The sequence below is a fragment of the Dendrobates tinctorius genome, unplaced genomic scaffold, assembly GCF_039654945.1.
Source record: "Dendrobates tinctorius isolate UK_male_01 unplaced genomic scaffold, ASM3965494v1 ptg000063l, whole genome shotgun sequence".
NCBI lineage: Eukaryota > Metazoa > Chordata > Amphibia > Anura > Dendrobatidae > Dendrobates > Dendrobates tinctorius.
In genome coordinates, this window is record NW_027361731.1 from 169,677 (window position 1) to 187,898 (window position 18,222).

Genomic DNA, 18,222 nt, shown 5'->3' on the forward strand with positions numbered 1-18,222 from the left:
GGTGGAGGTCGGTGCTGGAGGCTCCATTATTCTCTATGTGGAGTGCGGCTCTGCGGGTGGAGGTCGGTGCTGGAGGCTCCATTATTCTCTATGTGGAGTGCGGCTCTGCGGGTGGAGGTCGGTGCTGGAGGCTCCATTATTCTCTATGTGGAGTGCGGCTCTGCGGGTGGAGGTCGGTGCTGGAGGCTCCATTATTCTCTATGTGGAGTGCGGCTCTGGGGATGGAGGTCAGTGCTGGAGGCTCCATTCTCTATGTGGAGTGCGGCTCTGCGGGTGGAGGTCGGTGCTGGAGGCTCCATTATTCTCTGTGGAGTGTGGCTCTGCGGGTGGAGGTCGGTGCTGGAGGCTCCATTATTCTCTATGTGGAGTGCGGCTCTGCGGGTGGAGGTCGGTGCTGGAGGCTCCATTATTCTCTATGTGGAGTGCGGCTCTGCGGGTGGAGGTCGGTGCTGGAGGCTCCATTATTCTCTATGTGGAGTGCGGCTCTGCGGGTGGAGGTCGGTGCCGGAGGCTCCATTATTCTCTATGTGGAGTGCGGGTGGAGGTCGGTGCTGGAGGCCCCATTATTCTCTATGTGGAGTGTGGCTCTGCGGGTGGAGGTCGGTGCTGGAGGCTCCATTATTCTCTATGTTGAGTGTGGCTCTGTGGGTGGAGGTCGGTGCCGGAGGCTCCATTATTCTCTATGTGGAGTGCGGCTCTGCGGGTGGAGGTCGGTTCTGGAGGCTCCATTATTCTCTATGTGGAGTGCGGCTCTGCGGGTGGAGGTAGGTGCTGGAGGCTCCATTATTCTCTATGTGGAGTGTGGCCCTGCGGGTGGAGGTCGGTGTCGGAGGCTCCATTATTCTCTATGTGGAGTGCGGCTCTGCGGGTGGAGGTCGGTGCTGGAGGCTCCATTATTCTCTATGTGGAGTGTGGCTCTGCGGGTGGAGGTCGGTGCTGGAGGCTCCATTATTCTCTATGTGGAGTGCGGCTCTGCGGGTGGAGGTCGGCGCTGGAGGCTCCATTATTCTCTATGTGGAGTGCGGCTCTGCGGGTTGAGGTAGGTGCTGGAGGCTCCATTATTCTCTATGTGGAGTGCGGCTCTGCGGGTGGAGGTCGGTGCTGGAGGCTCCATTATTCTCTATGTGGAGTGCGGCTCTGCGGGTGGAGGTCGGTGCTGGAGGCTCCATTCTCTATGTGGAGTGCGGCTCTGCGGGTGGAGGTCGGTGCTGGAGGCTCCATTATTCTCTATGTGGAGTGCGGCTCTGCGGGTGGAGGTCGGTACTGGAGGCTCCATTATTCTCTATGTCGAGTGCGGCTCTGCGGGTGGAGGTCGGTGCTGGAGGCCCCATTATTCTCTATGTGGAGTGCGGCTCTGCGGGTGGAGGTCGGTGCTGGAGGCTCCATTATTCTCTATGTGGAGTGTGGGTGGAGGTCGGTGCTGGAGGCTCCATTATTCTCTATGTGGAGTGCGGCTCTACGGGTGGAGGTCGGTGTTGGAGGCTCCATTATTCTCTATGTGGAGTGCGGCTCTGCGGGTGCAGGTCGGTGCTGGAGGCTCCATTATTCTCTATGTGGAGTGCGGCTCTGCGGGTGGAGGTCGGTGCTGGAGGCTCCATTATTCTCTATGTGGAGTGCGGCTCTGGGGGTGGAGGTCAGTGCTGGAGGCTCCATTCTCTATGTGGAGTGCGGCTCTGCGGGTGGAGGTCGGTGCTGGCGGCTCCATTATTCTCTATGTGGAGTGCGGCTCTGCGGGTGGAGGTCGGTGCTGGAGGCTCCATTATTCTCTATGTGGAGTGCGGCTCTGCGGGTGGAGGTCGGTGCCGGAGGCTCCATTATTCTCTATGTGGAGTGCGGCTCTGCGGGTGGAGGTCGGTGCTGGAGGCTCCATTATTCTCTATGTGGAGTGCGGCTCTGCGGGTGGAGGTCGGTGCCGGAGGCTCCATTATTCTCTATGTGGAGTGCGGCTCTGCGGGTGGAGGTCGGTGCTGGAGGCTCCATTATTCTCTATGTGGAGTGCGGCTCTGCGGGTGGAGGTCGGTGCTGGAGGCTCCATTATTCTCTATGTGGAGTGCGGCTCTGCGGGTGGAGGTTGGTGCTGGAGGCTCCATTATTCTCTATGTGGAGTGCGGCTCTGCGGGTGGAGGTCGGTGCTGGAGGCTCCATTATTCTCTATGTGGAGTGTGGCTCTGCGGGTGGAGGTCGGTGCTGGAGGCTCCGTTATTCTCTATGTGGAGTGCAGCTCTGCGGGTGGAGGTTGGTGCTGGAGGCTCCATTATTCTCTGTGGGGAGTGCGGGTAGAGGTAAGTGCTGGAGGCTCCATTATTCTCTATGTGGAGTGCGGCTTTGCGGGTGGAGGTAGGTGCTGGAGGTTCCATTATTCTCTGTGGAGTGTGGCTCTGCGGGTGGAGGTCGGTGCCGGAGGCTCCATTATTCTCTATGTGGAGTGCGGCTCTGCGGGTGGAGGTCGGTGCTGGAGGCTCCATTCTCTATGTGGAGTGTGGCTCTGCGGGTGGAGGTCGGTGCTGAAGGCTCCATTATTCTCTATGTCGAGTGCGGCTCTGCGGGTGGAGGTCAGTGCTGGAGGCTCCATTATTCTCTATGTGGAGTGCGGCTCTGCGGGTGGAGGTCGGTTCTGGAGGCTCCATTATTCTCTATGTGGAGTGCGGCTCTGCGGGTGGAGGTAGGTGCTGGAGGCTCCATTATTCTCTATGTGGAGTGCGGCTCTACGGGTGGAGGTCGGTGTTGGAGGCTCCATTATTCTCTATGTGGAGTGCGGCTCTGCGGGTGGAGGTCGGTGCTGGAGGCTCCATTATCCTCTATGTGGAGTGTGGCTCTGCGGGTGGAGGTCGGTGCTGGAGGCTCCATTATTCTCTATGTGGAGTGCGGCTCTGCGGGTGGAGGTCGGCGCTGGAGGCTCCATTATTCTCTATGTGGAGTGCGGCTCTGCGGGTTGAGGTAGGTGCTGGAGGCTCCATTATTCTCTATGTGGAGTGCGGCTCTGCGGGTGGAGGTCGGCGCTGGAGGCTCCATTATTCTCTATGTGGAGTGCGGCTCTGCGGGTGGAGGTCGGCGCTGGAGGCTCCATTATTCTCTATGTGGAGTGCGGCTCTGCGGGTGGAGGTCGGTGCTGGAGGCTCCATTATTCTCTATGTGGAGTGCGGCTCTGCGGGTGGAGGTCGGTGCTGGAGGCCCCATTATTCTCTATGTGGAGTGTGGCTCTGCGGGTGGAGGTCGGTGCTGGAGGCTCCATTATTCTCTATGTGGAGTGTGGGTGGAGGTCGGTGCTGGAGGCTCCATTATTCTCTATGTCGAGTGTGGGTGGAGGGCGGTGCTAGAGGCTCCATTATTCTCTATGTGGAGTGTGGGTGGAGGGCGGTGCTAGAGGCTCCATTATTCTCTATGTGGAGTGTGGCTCTGCGGGTGGAGGTTGGTGCTGGAGGCCCCATTATTCTCTATGTGGAGTGTGGCTCTGCGGGTGGAGGTCGGTGCCGGAGGCTCCATTATTCTCTATGTGGAGCGCGGGTCTGCGGGTGTAGGTCGGTGCCGTAGGCTCCATTATTCTCTATGTGGAGTGCGGCTCTGCGGGTGGAGGTCGGTGCTGGAGGCTCCATTCTCTATGTGGAGTGTGGCTCTGCGGGTGGAGGTCGGTGCTGAAGGCTCCATTATTCTCTATGTGGATTGTGGCTCTGCGGGTGGAGGTCGGTGCTGGAGGCTCCATTATTCTCTATGTGGAGTGCGGCTCTGCGGGTGGAGGTCGGTGCTGGAGGCGCCATTATTCTCTATGTGGAGTGCGGCTCTGCGGGTGGAGGTCGGTGCTGGAGGCTCCATTATTCTTTATGTGGAGCGCGGCTCTGCGGGTGGAGGTCGGTGCCGTAGGCTCCATTATTCTCTATGTGGAGTGCGGCTCTGCGGCTGGAGGTCGGTGCTGGAGGCTCCATTATTCTCTATGTGGAGTGCGGCTCTGCGGGTGGAGGTCGGTGCCGGAGGCTCCATTATTCTCTATGTGGAGTGCGGCTCTGCGGGTTGAGGTAGGTGCTGGAGGCCCCATTATTCTCTATGTGGAGTGCGGCTCTGCGGGTGGAGGTCGGTACTGGAGGCTCCATTATTCTCTATGTCGAGTGCGGCTCTGCGGGTGGAGGTCGGTGCTGGAGGCCCCATTATTCTCTATGTGGAGTATGGCTCTGCGGGTGGAGGTCGGTGCTGGAGGCTCCATTATTCTCTATGTGGAGTGCGGCTCTGCGGGTGGAGGTAGGTGCCGGAGGCTCCATTATTCTCTATGTGGAGCGCGGCTCTGCGGGTGGAGGTCGGTGCCGTAGGCTCCATTATTCTCTATGTGGAGTGCGGCTCTGCGGGTGGAGGTCGGTGCTGGAGGCTCCATTATTCTCTATGTGGAGTGCGGCTCTGCGGGTGGAGGTCGGTGCCGTAGGCTCCATTATTCTCTATGTGGAGTGCGGCTCTGCGGGTGGAGGTCGGTGCTGGAGGCTCCATTATTCTCTATGTGGAGTGCAGCTCTGCAGGTGGAGGTAGGTGCCGGAGGCTCCATTATTCTCTATGTGGAGTGCGGCTCTGCGGGTGGAGGTCGGTGCTGGAGGCTCCATTATTCTCTGTGGAGTGCGGCTCTGCGGGTGGAGGTCGGTGCCGGAGGCTCCATTATTCTCTATGTGGAGTGCGGGTGGAGGCTCCACACCAGGACTGTAGCAGTCGTAAAGACCCCGATATCCACAGGTGTCCCTTCTATTTGGGGGAAACTATCACCTCTAATAATACTCGGACAGTTCTGACAAACACTGAAAAGTGCCCCTTTATGGAGGTGACAGAAAGTCTGTTTAGTCTCCTTATCTCCATAGTATCAGCTCTAATCCAATGGTGAGAGAGCGATTTACCCTGAAGAGTCACAAATTGTGGGGTTGTTATAAAATGTTATATTTAGGGGGTTTTGTGTTGTCTACTTAAGAATCACAATGATGGATACAAACGACCCAACTATGAAAGACGGGAACCAAGTATACATGTATTACTCTCATAGTACAGGGCCCCATACTCAGTGTAATGTTCCCACAGTACTGTGTTTTTTTTGGTGTTTATCATGTAATATACTGAAGCCTACAGGAAAATGCTTAAACAAAACCCGTACATGGAGACATTGGCAGCAAATCACTCCTGTCTTGGTTCGTACAAAAAAGTTTTCCTAAATGCCTCAAACTTCTGTGTGTGACTCAGAGCTGAGATCTAACATGATAGAAGATTACAGAGCGGGGAAGATGGGAAACCTTCATTTAGACGGCCGGTGGGGATGGAGTCAGTGACGGACTCTGGCCAAATATGTTTCTAGAGCCGTAGTAGAAGATGAAGATGTCGTCCTCATCATGAAGTAGTTATTTCTCCTGTCCCGTGTAATGAATATCTCCTGCAGTATTGCTAATGCCGATTCCAGTGTCGGTAAATGAGACGAGAATTAGCGTTATGGAAGATGAGTCTATGAGGAACGTATTCAGCTGCCGACTCCGAGGAAGAAACTGCTTGTTGTCTGTGGCCTAAATATATAGGTTTTATTAGTAGATGTAAAGAAGAAAACTAAATGCTGTAAAATAATAAATCTCCTCATATGTTTCCCTTATTATCTCCAGTAATTGTATTATTACACAGGATTTTTATGATGTTACATCGATTCATCTTCTCATTCAGGTCTCTACAATATCGGATCCTCTCAGTGAAGATCTTCTACATAAGAGAATTTTCCTGATTTACCCATCAAAGATGGATATGGACAGAGACAAGATGGCGGAGAGGATATTACACCTCACCCTAGAGATCCTCTTCCGGCTTACTGGAGAGGTGAGATATTCTGATGGCGTCACATTACATCATTCTTATCTATGGGAATAACAGATGGACAGAACTGGAGAGGTGAGGACTCTGGGAATGTCTGTAGTGAGATTTATTAATGTCTCTCCATAACCAGGATTACACAGTGGTGAAGAAGACCTCTAGTGAGCGCTGTCAGGACCCTGTGTCTGAGGGATGGGGAAGACCCCTGAGCCGAATCACGTGGCCTCCACCTCACCCCCTGATGTATGAGGACATCAATGACCAGAAGATCCTAGAACTCACCTACAAGATGATTGAGCTGCTGACTGGAGAGGTGACACTGCTGGGAATGCTGGGACATTATACAGTAACACTATGAAGGGATTGGGGGTATGACGGTATCATTGTATGTGTCAGGTTCCTATAAGATGTCAGGATGTCGCTGTCTATTTCTCCATGGAGGAGTGGGAGTATTTAGAAGGACACAAGGATCTGTACAAGGACGTCATGATGGAGGTTCCCCAGCCCCTCACATCTCCAGGTAATAGGACTAAATACACACGGCTTATAATTATCTGTATGTAAAGAATGAATTCATTCCCTGTATGTGTTTCCTCCAGATCTATCCAGTAAGAAGACAACACCAGAGAGATGTCCCAGTCCGCTTCTTCCACAGGACTGTAAACAAGAAGATCCCAATGTTCCTCAGGATGATCAGGTAGATGGAGAGAAGGTGTCATGAGATCTCCCCTATGATGTGTAGACGGCTGTGAAGGTCAAGTGCTCAGTCTTGTTTTATATGTTTTTTACTTGTTTAATGATAAAGGTGGAGATGGCAGGATTAGAGCTGATCATAGATGTGACGTCTCCATCTGTCTGTGACTTTTACAATATTTGTTTCAGGGTGAAGATCTGACCCATATTAATACTACAGAGACATATGTGAGGGGTGATGAGTGGTGTAAAGAGGAGATTCCTACATATGACTACCCAGGTGAGTAGTAACCACAAAATATAGAGAAGTCAGAGATTCTTCTCAGCAACCGTCTGTGGCGGCTTTATCGATGGTGTAGTCCGATGTTAACACCATGCCGGGTTCCTGGCATGTCAGCTCACTCACCTGAGCTGCAGTTGGTTCCTCTCTTCCTCCTGCTTCCAGCAGCACTTCCAACCAGGGCTCTGGTCATGTTCTAAGGGCACGCGCTCGCTCCCGCCCTCTTAAAGGGCCAGCTCGTGCACTTGCTATTTCCTTCCCAGCCAATGATTTTGAGGCATTATGTGTATATTGCTTCCTCTCCACTGGGGAGGTGCCTGAGCAACCTTCCTGTTTCAGTCTCTGTTGTGTAAGGTCGCATACCGGTACAAATTCCGCCTCCTGCACTGTGAAGCTAATTCCGCCTCCTGCACTGTGAAGCTAATTCCGCCTGCTGCACTGTGAAGCTAATTCCGCCTGCTGCACTGTGAAGCTAATTCCGCCTGCTGCACTGTGAAGCTAATTCCGCCTGCTGCACTGTGAAGCTAATTCCGCCTGCTGCACTGTGAAGCTAATTCCGCCTGCTGCACTGTGAAGCTAATTCCGCCTGCTGCACTGTGAAGCTAATTCCGCCTGCTGCACTGTGAAGCTAATTCCGCCTGCTGCACTGTGAAGCTAATTCCGCCTGCTGCACTGTGAAGCTAATTCCCGCCTGCTGCACTCGGGCACAATTTCTGCTCGCTGGTCCATCCAATCAGCCCTTCGGGTCCAGCTGCTGCGCGACCGTTAGTCTGCCCTGGAGTGGCACCTGACGTTCATCGGGAGCCAAGTCTAAGGCTAGTTTCACATTAGCGTTTATTCCACGCATCGCACGGCGCCGCTAAGCCCCACCCCCTGCCGGCTCCCTGCCCGCCCCATCCGGTCATCGCCGCCTACTATCGCACATGGACGCTTGCGATCTGCGCACCCTATCTTTGGCCGTGCGCTAGTAGGATTTTGGCACTTTTGAAGGTGTGCCGAGCGCGCCGAAATGCAACATGCTGCGTTCGGCGCACCTTCAAAAGTGTGCAGCGCACGCCAAAATCCTACTAGCGCACAGCCAGCGCACGATCTGTGCACCCTATGCTAAAGATAGGGTGCGCAGATCGCAAGCGTCCATGTGCGATAGTAGGCGGCGATGACCGGATGGGGCGGGCAGGGAGCCGGCAGGGGGCGGGGCTTAGCGGCGCCGTGCGCTGTGTGGAATAAACGCTAGTGTGAAACTAGCCTCATCTCACCATCAGATGCTCTAGTGAATAGTCAGGTGATCGCTTAGTCATGTCCCTACAGGCTCTCCGCAGTTTGTGGCACAGTGGTTCCACAAACCACAACCGTGACAGTTTTCTCAGGCCATGGATCCCGCTGGATCCCGGACCCTGCCCGTATGGACCATGTACCAGGAGCTTTGCCGACAGAAGAACGCACAGGAAGAGCTGTCCACACAGTTGCAGGCTTTAAACATCCCTCCAGAGTTCCAGCATCTCGAAACAGCCGGTTCTCCTTCAGAGACTTCCCAGACAATTTGCTTAGTTCAAGATCTTTGCCTCTGACTCGCAGCCCCTCCACGTTTTGACAGCAATCCGAAGCTCTGCCGTGGGTTCATCAACCAGGACTGGCTACATTTTGAACTTCTTCTGCACCACTTCCTGCTGGATCGAGCAAAGGTGTCGTTTCTAATGTTGCACCTTGGAGGTGAGGCTCTGGCATGGTTGAACCCATAGTGGAAGCGCGAGGATCCGATCATCTCCAATTTGCCTGCATTCTTGGAAGGTTTTCGCAAAGTGTTCGATGAACCCGGGTGAACCACCTCTGCAGCTTCCGCTTTGCTCCGTTTGCGTCAAAGCAATTCTTCTGTGGGGCAATATGCGGTACGCTTTCGCACTCTGGCGTCCGAACTCGGATAGAACAATGAAGCTTTGCTGGCGACATTCTGGGAGGTTTCCGGAGATATTAAGGATGAGCTAGCCGGTCGAGACCAACCACCCTCAACAACCTGATCTCTCTCGCCATCTGTATAGACCTCCGCTTCCATGAGTGTGCTAGTGAGGTGTCATGTGAAAGAAAACCGCAGCGCCTGGCTCTGTTTTTTTTTTTTTCTCCAAGGACCGGAGAAGCTCCGGCATGTTCGAGCAGTAGGAAAGGTCTCTCCAAATGGAAAGTATGTGTCTCAACCCTCGATTTTGTTGTGACTGTGACAACCGGTGAATTTCGGTTTGTGTCAGCATATTTGGATTCCGGGGCAGCCAGAAATTTCATCCTTCAGGCCGTAGTGGATCGATTCCAAATCCCAGTTCAGCCACTTCAGAACCCCATGGCAATAACATCTGTCGATGTTTGGCTACTGAGCCGCGTGAGATCCATATTGGGATGCTCCATACGGATAAAATGGTCTTCTATGTCCTCTCCAACATGTCTCACGCCTTTCTCTTGGGCCTACCATGGCTGCATCAGCACGAACCTGAACTGGAGAGTTGCTCCGCTGGGGACATTTCTGTCATGAGAGGTGTCTGGCTCCCGTACGCCTGGCTAAGGCCCTGTGTAGTTTGGCATCGCTGCCCGGTTTGCCATCTGCCTATTGGTCCTTCGCCGACGTATTTGACAAGAAGGAGGCAGAGACCTTGCTGCCCCACAGGCCGTATGACTTCCCTATCGACTTGATTCACGGGTCTACACCCCCCTAGAGGCCGAGATTACCCTCTGTCCCCAGCTGAAACTCAAGCTATGTCGGACTGCATCAGGAGAATTTGGCCAGGAGGTTTATTCAGAAATCCTCCTCTCCTGCTGGGGTCCAGTTTTTCTTCGTCAAGAAGGACGGATCTCTACGACCCTGTATAGACTATCGAGGTCTCAACCAGATCATGGTGAAAAATAAATATCCTATCGCACTGATTCCCGAGTTGTTTGATTAAGAGGTGCCAGGATCTTTACCAAATTAGATTTAAGAGGCGCCTACAATCTAATCGGCATTCGCCGGGAAGACTAATGGAAGACTGCTTTAAACACCAGGGACGGACATTATGAATACCGAGTGATGCCCTTCAGTCTTAGTAATGCATCAGCCATTTCCAAGAGTCCGTCAACGATATCTTCTGGGACCTGCTTTATACCTGTGTTGTGGTGTACCTGGACGATATTCTGGTATTTTCCCCGGATCTGGCCTCTCACAGATGAACAGTTTGGCAAGTTCTTCTGCGTCTTAGGTATAATCGTCTCTACGCCAAGAATGAGAAGTGCGTTTTCGAACAGTCCTCTCTTTCTTTCTTTGAACCTACAGTTTGAACCTACAGTTTATACAAAGAAGACATTGGTCTGAGGAGGCAAAATTGCAACTGCAAGCATGCTTTGAATGCACGGACTGGGAGGTATTCCAGGAAACATGCTCGGGTCTGGATGAATGGGTTGATGCAGTGTCCTCATATATCCGTTTTTGTGAAGACGACACGTTTATTCCATCCAAATCTGTCCACTTTCGGGGAAACAACAAGCCGTGGTTTACAAATAAAGTCAGGTTGATCCGTAAGAGAAAAGAGGAGGCTTATAAAGCAGTCGATATTACTGAATTCAAGAAACTTAGGAACTCGCTATCTAAAGAGATCAAGTTAGCCAAACACGAGTATGCAAAGATTCTGGAGGAAAAGTTCTCATCAAAAGATACTAGATCTGCATGGAGAGGATTAAGAGAGGTCACCAATTATAAAAGCCACCCCACTATAGTGAACCCCAGCAGAAGTCTGGCAGCAGAGTTAAATGAATTCTACTGCAGATTTGAGGCAAGCTCTACACACAGTGGCTATTCATCTCTAAGCTCCTCAGTCTGTTCATATAAAGATCATTCATTGTGCAACACCCAAGTAGTGATCTCCGAGGCAGAGGTGATACGCATCCTGAAGGGACTTAAGGTCAAAAAGGCACCTGGCCCTGATGGTGTATCTCCAATGTGTCTGAAAGTATGTGCTACCCAGCTTGCCCCTATACTGACAAATATATACAATGTGTCACTGAAAGAGTGCGTTGTACCTTAGTGTTGGAAAAATTCCACAATTATCCCTGTCCCCAAGAAAGTGGGATCCTCTGAGTTGAACGACTATAGACCAGTAGCACTCACATCTGTAGCTATGAAAGTCTTCGAAAGAATTATGATGTCCCACCTGATAAAATTCACGCAGAAGCTATGGGACCCGCTTCAGTTTGCCTATAAGGAGAATCGTTCGGCAAACGACACTGTCAATCTGGCACTGAAGTACATTTTGGATCATACAGATGAACGGCACTCATATGTCCGGATTCTTTTCATGGACTTTAGCTCAGCGTTCAATACCATTGATCCGAATTTACTTCATAAGAAAATGGTAGCTCTTGGAGTCCCTCTCAACTTATGCTTGTGGATTTATAACTTCCTGACAGCCAGGATACAGAGTGTAAAAGTTGGACCATTCACTTCGGACACCTTGGTCACAAACATCGGGGCACCTCAGGGGTGTGTTTTGTCCCCGTTACTGTTTTCTCTCTATACGAATGATTGCATCTCTTCAGCAGACTCAGTAAAAATCTTGAAATTTGCCGATGATATGACACTGATTGGTCTCATCAGGGGAAATGCTGAAGACTTGTATCGGAGTGAGGTGGAAAGAATATGTGACTGGTGTAAAGCCAATAATCTTGTACTCAACACTAAAAAAACTGCTGATATGGTTGTGGATTTTAGGAAAGATCAACATGAGATACTTCCAATCTACATCCATGACGAAGTGGTTCTTAGGGTCACAGAGACCAAATTCCTTGGTGTTATCATCTCTCATGATCTTAAATGGGGGAAAAACGTGGATGCTGTTATAAGAAAAGCACAACAGAGGATGTTCTTCCTGCGTCAGCTGAAAAGATATGGTTTGTCTAAGAATCTGCTGATCTTATTCTTTAATGCTGTCATCAGATCTGTGATTTGTTCCTCTCTGATAGTCTGGTATGGGGGAGCCACTCCGCATGACAAACTCCGCTTACAAAGGACTTTCAGAACAGCAGAGAGAATTATAGGCTCCCCCCTGCCTAAAATCCAGGATCTTTATGATAAGAGTATTCGATCACACGCATTGAAAATTTCATCCGATCCCTCTCACCCGGGACACTCCTCATTCCAACTACTCCCTTCAGGACGTCGCTTCAGAGTCCCCAAATGCAGCACCAACCGCCATATGAACAGCTTCTATCCACTCTCTGTTCAACAATTAAATCGTCATGTGTAGACTATATACTGTATCTGTCTTGTTAGATGTTACTTGTTATATCTGTTGTTATATATTATGTTGCCTCTTTGCCACAAAGAATTCCTTGTATATATGTAATATGTACTTGGCGATAATAAATTTGATTGATTGATTTGGATACATTGTCTCAGATACTGGACTCAGGATGGATCCTGAGAAGGTCTCTTCCATCCTTAAGTGACCGCTGCCCATGGGAGTCAAAGCAATCCAAAGATTCCTTGGCTTTGCTGTTATTGGTAATTTGTTTTGCACTTCTCCTGTTATGAATGAGTCACCGTAGGAGGCAAAAACAGAAATACTAGCTAAGTCCAGAAAACCAGAGAAGTTGGCAGCTATCGGATTACAGACCCCTGAACCTATCAACAACAACTAGCAGTAGCCGTGGGGGGGTTCCTACGGTGCCCTAGACCCCTCGATCACAGCCGGAGAACTACATAGCCTAAAGACAGAAAGGGAAATCTAAACTGCCCCAGAGCAGACCCCAAAGCAATAGGCAGCCTCCAACATATAATGACGGTGAAGCAAGATGAAAAAACACTCACACAGATAGAAAGATAGGCTGAGCAAACGATGGGGCCCAAGCTAACTACAAAGGACAGGATAGAAAAGCTGCTGTCTGTAATCCGCCAAAACCCTATCAAAAGAGCCAACAGCGGGGCGTGGCCTGAGCGGCATGTGAGGAGGACGTGTGCCCGCTGAGCTCCCGCATATACCTGCATTGTTCAGCCGTTTTGTCCCCACAGCACGGCTATTATAACCCCTGGAGGCTGCACCGGAGTCGGTAGATACCGCGGGGCACCAGAGATCGCTCCTTCACCCCAGGATATGGGGAAAAGAGGTCAGAGAATTGTGGCAGGAGAGGCCGGAGTGGGGAGCCAAGATGGCGCCGCCGCCACAGCGCGCGCCTTAGAGGAGGCCGCAGAGGACAGCGCGGCTAGGAACAGGGCAATGGCGGCCAGGCTGCAGCGCTTTGCCCGCACGGCTGAGGCAGAACAGGAGTCTCTCCAGGACTCTGATATGGACCAGGAGACTGTGGCAGAGGACATGAGCCCCGGAATGGGGGAGGAGGAGGAGGCTGCTCGTGCTGGAGTGCAGGGGGGGAAGGGAGCTGAGCCTAGCTGGAGTGATCTGGTGGAAAGAAACAAACAGCACCTCACAGCCTTGCAATTACAAGTTCCAGACGAGCCCACCAATAAAGATGTAATGCTGGCAGTGGTGCACTGTGGGACTGCGATCTCACATGTCCTGACGCAACTGGGCTTTCTGCAGGAGTCCATGCAGACTGTGCGACATGACCTGCACAGTGTTAGAGACAGAACAAGCCAGCTGGAAAAGCGTATGGGTGCTGTGGAGAATTCGGCCTCTGACTCAGGACAGCACTGTACAGAGCTCAAGAAGGATATGGCAGCTGTCTGGGCTAAAACTGACGACCTTGAAAATAGATCCAGAAGGAATAATGTTCGCATTGTGGGCATGCCAGAGCGCTGTGAGGGAAAGAACCCTACTGCCTTCATTGAAACATGGCTTAAAGAAACAGTAGGTGTGGACAATCTAACACACCTGTATGCAGTGGAAAGAGCACACAGAGTCCCGACTCGGCCCCCCCTCCCTGGTCATCCACCACGACCTGTGCTGGCTAAAATCCTTCATTACAGGGACAGAGACGCTATCCTTAGATACTCGAGAGACCACCCTGACCTTAAAATGGAGGGATCCAGAGTCTCCTTTTACCCGGACTTTTCGCCGGAGGTTCAGAAGATGAGAGCGAAGTTCATAGACATCAAGAAGCGTCTGAGAGCCTGTGGCGTCAAGTACTCCATGTTTTTCCCGGCTAAACTGCGTGTTGAGGCCTGGAATAAAAGCCACTTTTTTCTGGACCCCAGGGAAGCTGTGGACTGGTTGGACCTTAACGAACGACAATTGAGGAAGGAGAGGAAGGAGCAGGAATGTGGCTGATGGTTTCTTGACCTGTTTAGTTGTTTTGGAGTCGTGCGGTTGGAGACTGCGGTCCTGTTGCAGTGGACTGCCTAAGAAGTTATATTTCTATCTGCTCTTTTATTGCTCTGCTATATACTGTTTTTTTTTTTAAGAATTTGTGGTCCTTATGGGGCCTTAGTCTGAATATGGATAAGGGAAAATGCAAAGTGCTGTGGGGCTATATCCTGTCAAATGCGGGTAGTGAACAGGAATTGAGGCGCCTGCTGAATGGGGTGGAAGGGCTCGACAGTGCCCTTACTTGTTGCACCCTTGGTTCAGCACAAGGAATTGTTTGGGGGTGTTCTTTGGGGGGAGGGGGGAGGGATTGGGTTCAAAATGTCCTTTGGCGTACTTGTACATTTCAATGTTGACTATGGTGCGGCCAGGGGGGAGATGGTAGGCAATATGCTGTGGTACGATAATGGCTAATTTTAAGATACTTAGTTGGAATATCAGGGGGTTAAAGTCGCCGGTAAAACGACAGGCCATATTCTCCTTCATAGCGGACCAGAAACCGGCGGTTGTTTGTTTGCAGGAGACGCATCTCACACAGGAGACGCTGGGAATCCTGGATAAGAGATGGGTACAGGCGGGCTTTCACTCTACTCATTCCCAATACTCTAGGGGGGTTAGTATATTGATTCACTCCAGGACTCAATTTAAGTGCCACCGGGTGGTGGCGGACACAGAGGGGCAATTCGTCCTTTTATCTTGTACAATCTTTTCCATCCCACTGGTATTGACGTCTATATATGTACCTCCGCCTTATAGTAGTAGAGTTATTTATAAAGTTCTGGCCATTCTGAGAGATTTTCCGGGGGTTCCGTATTTGGTGGTGGGAGATTTTAATAATATTCTGGATTCACATTGGGACAGGGGTAGCCATGAGCCTCTGAGGCTGGGGGGTAATCTTACGCCATTTGGGGTTCTTGTGCGGGAGATAGCTTTGACCGACTTGTGGAGATGCCGTAACCCTGGTGTCCGTCAATTCTCGTGCTTCTCCTCTACTCACTCCTCCTTGTCTCGCATTGATCTGGCCCTGGGTGATGATCTTATGCTGGGAAAAACTTTAGAGGTTAAATATTTGGCGCGAACGGTATCTGATCATTCGCCTGTTTCAGTCATGCTTGGGGGGGGGGGGCGGGAACGGGAGGAATGATAGACCTCTCTGGCGCCTTAACTCGTTTTGGCTGCAGCTAATCGATAAGAATGACGGCTTTATCCCTGAGTTGCAGGAATATCTTAATCTTAATAGTGGCTCGGCTTCTAGTGGGATCGTCTGGGAGGCCTTAAAGGCGTACTTAAGGGGAATGTACATACGAGAGATCTCTAAAATAAAGACCGCCTCCAGGGCAAGATCACAACTTATATTTAGGGAACTGGAGGATGCGGAAAGGGCCCTTGCAGCACAGAGCACACCTGCCACTCGGAAGCGATTGGGGGAAGCGCAGTCAAAGGTGACCAAACAGACATTAGAGGCAGCGGCGCAAAAGCGGCTGTTTCAATCTACTCAATATTTTGAGAGTGCGGAAAGTGTGGGGCATTTGCTTTCTGTCGTGACATCGGCACAGAGAGGGTCTGCGGCTATAGCGGCTCTTCAGGATGTGAATGGGCGACTGCTCACTGACGCACCCGGGATCTTAAAAATTCTAGAGATTTTTTATGCTGACTTGTACTCCTCACATGCTAGGGCCCCGACAGAGGATGTTGTTTCCTTTTTGGAGGCTGCCAATCTCCCAAGGTTGACTCCTGAGGACAGACGCTCTCTAGATAGACCTCTAGGTCTGGACGAGTTGGAGGAGGCTCTGGGAACCATGTCCAATGGTAAGGCACCTGGGGTAGATGGGTTGCCAGCTGAGGTATACAAACGGTATAGAACGGTATTGCTCCCTGCTCTATTGACGGTGTTTAATGATAGTCTGGAGCGGGGTGTTCTCCCACCGTCTATGCGAGAAGCTGTCATTGCCGTGCTGTTGAAAAAGGATAAGGACCCAACTCTGCCCGCGTCCTATAGGCCCATCTCCCTGTTGACGCTAGACATTAAACTTTTAGCGAAGGTCCTGGCCATTCGACTCTCAAAGGTAATAGCTGTGTTAATACACCCCGATCAGACGGGGTTTATGCCCAATAAATCAACGGCCATGAATATTAGGAGATTATATCTGAATATGCAGGTGAGGGCGGATAATGCCGGGAGGAGGGTGGTTTTGTCCCTAGACGCCGCTAAGGCATTTGATAGTGTGGAGTGGGACTATCTATGGGCGACGCTTCACTGTATGGGTTTTGGCCCGGGTTTTATTGGCTGGGTCAGGCTCTTGTACTCGGAGCCGAGTGCTCGGCTGAGGGCTAATGGTCAGCTGTCTAATCCTTTCTCGCTTCATAGAGGAACAAGGCAGGGATGTCCTCTATCCCCACTGCTGTTTGCTCTCGCAGTGGAGCCATTGGCTTCCAGGATAAGATTGGATACTGGCATAGAGGGATTCCGGTATGGGGAGCATGAGGAGAAGGTAGCACTATATGCGGATGACCTGTTGTTATTTTTAGCGGACGCGGACAGATCATTACAAAACACGATGTCACTTCTTGGGGCATTTGGGAAGGTTTCGGGTTTGGTTATTAACTGGGAGAAGTCTGCGCTCCTCCCATTGGATTCAAGCTCCTGCAGTGTGGTGGGTGTGACAGTTGCAACGTCCCTTCAATATTTGGGCATAAAAATATCTAATAAGCTGACGGACTATGAGAGTTTAAATCTTGTCCCGTTGTTGGACAGGATCAAACAGAAGGTTAAGGCCTGGGCAAAGTTACACCTCTCTGTAGTGGGAAGAGTGAATTTGTTGAAGATGGTAGTTATGCCGCAACTCTTATATGTCCTTCATAATTCCCCTGTCTGGCTTCCCCAGAATAGGTTTCATAAAATCAATATGATTTTTAGAGAGCTCGTTTGGCTGAAACAAGGCGCGAGAATTAAACTTGAGCACTTGCAAAAACCTAAGGATGAGGGGGGACTTGCGTTGCCCAACCCATGGCTCTACTTTTTGTCTTCCCAGTGCCAACATGTAGCAGGAGGGATGGAGGGCGAGTTGGCGGATTTGGTGGGAGGTCAGAAGATTCTTCAGTTTCTGGTGGGACGGGTATCACTGGTCTCGAGTCTTGAGTCGGGTAGATTTCGATCCCTTGCATTCAGGTTTCCTACGGTGCTTCTAATGGTTAGAGTATGGGATAAGCTGAGGCAGCTGAGAGGAATATGCAGTCTTACAAAGTACTCCCCCATATGGGACAATCAGCATCTGCCATGTATGAAGACGCTCGGAGGCTTTGCTCACTGGAGGCGGATTGGCATATGGTGGGTGTCGCAGCTGGTGGAGGGAGGGGTTTTTAAAACTTTCGAGCAATTGGGACAAGAATTTCCCCTCCAGCGCTCTATGTTTTATCAATACTTGCAGCTGCGTCACGCGTATATGGTGCAGAGCAAAAAAGTTGACCTAACCATACACCACGACGTCCTTATCCATAGGCTTGTTATGCAGGGGTCCACCAGAGGATTGATTTCAATGGTGTATGGTGGTTTACTTGGACAGGTCCTGTCAAGGCATCCTATTGGCGCACTGACAAAGTGGGAACAACAGCTGGGCACAATTTCGGCGGAGCAGTGGGACTCGATTCTACAGATGACTCCTAGGCTATCTCTTAGTGAGCCTAGCCGCCTGTCTCAGCTATATATCCTCTATAGGACTTACAGGTCTCCCGAATGGTTGTTTAATAGAGGGGTGCGGTCGGATTCAAGGTGCCCCAAGTGCACGATGGATAATGCGGACATTTTACATATGATGTGGACATGCTCTTGCTTGCAGATATTTTGGATCGTGGTCCTTGGCCTTATAAATTTAATCACGGGACAGGACATTCCCAGGGACCCCTTGATCTGTGTTCTGGGTTATGTTGATGAGGTGGGAGGGGATCAATACCTTAAAATTGCTGTGGTCAGAATGCTATTTGTGGCCTGAAAGCTGATAGCTTACCACTGGATCTCTGCCAAAATCCCCTCAAGAAAAGAATATATTAATAGGTTGAACCAAATATTATATAGGGAAAAGTCTGTGTATCTTAGGAGGGGTGTGCCACATACTTTTGGGAAAATATGGGAGGGGTGGTTGAAGATTCCCAGCCTGGCTGCCTCGAATC

General features: G+C 51.0%; 1 protein-coding gene across 4 annotated transcripts in view; it reads left to right on the forward strand.

Annotated features, from left to right (window-relative positions):
- The first annotated feature begins 275 nt into the window (after positions 1-275).
- The window catches only part of LOC141093978 (uncharacterized), a 61,950-nt gene continuing 44,003 nt past the window's right edge, over positions 276-18,222 (forward strand). The window contains exons 1-6 of one of the 4 annotated variants that reach the window (XM_073579648.1): positions 276-387; positions 5,668-5,817; positions 5,945-6,124; positions 6,208-6,331; positions 6,411-6,508; positions 6,694-6,784. In XM_073579648.1, the coding sequence (XP_073435749.1) occupies positions 361-387; positions 5,668-5,817; positions 5,945-6,124; positions 6,208-6,331; positions 6,411-6,508; positions 6,694-6,784 (670 nt within the window). In that variant the 5' untranslated portion in view covers positions 276-360. Of the gene's footprint in view, positions 388-2,403; positions 2,446-3,672; positions 3,791-5,667; positions 5,818-5,944; positions 6,125-6,207; positions 6,332-6,410; positions 6,509-6,693; positions 6,785-18,222 lie in introns of those variants that run through there. The other 3 variants (XM_073579650.1, XM_073579649.1, XM_073579651.1) reach the window with 3 other exon arrangements.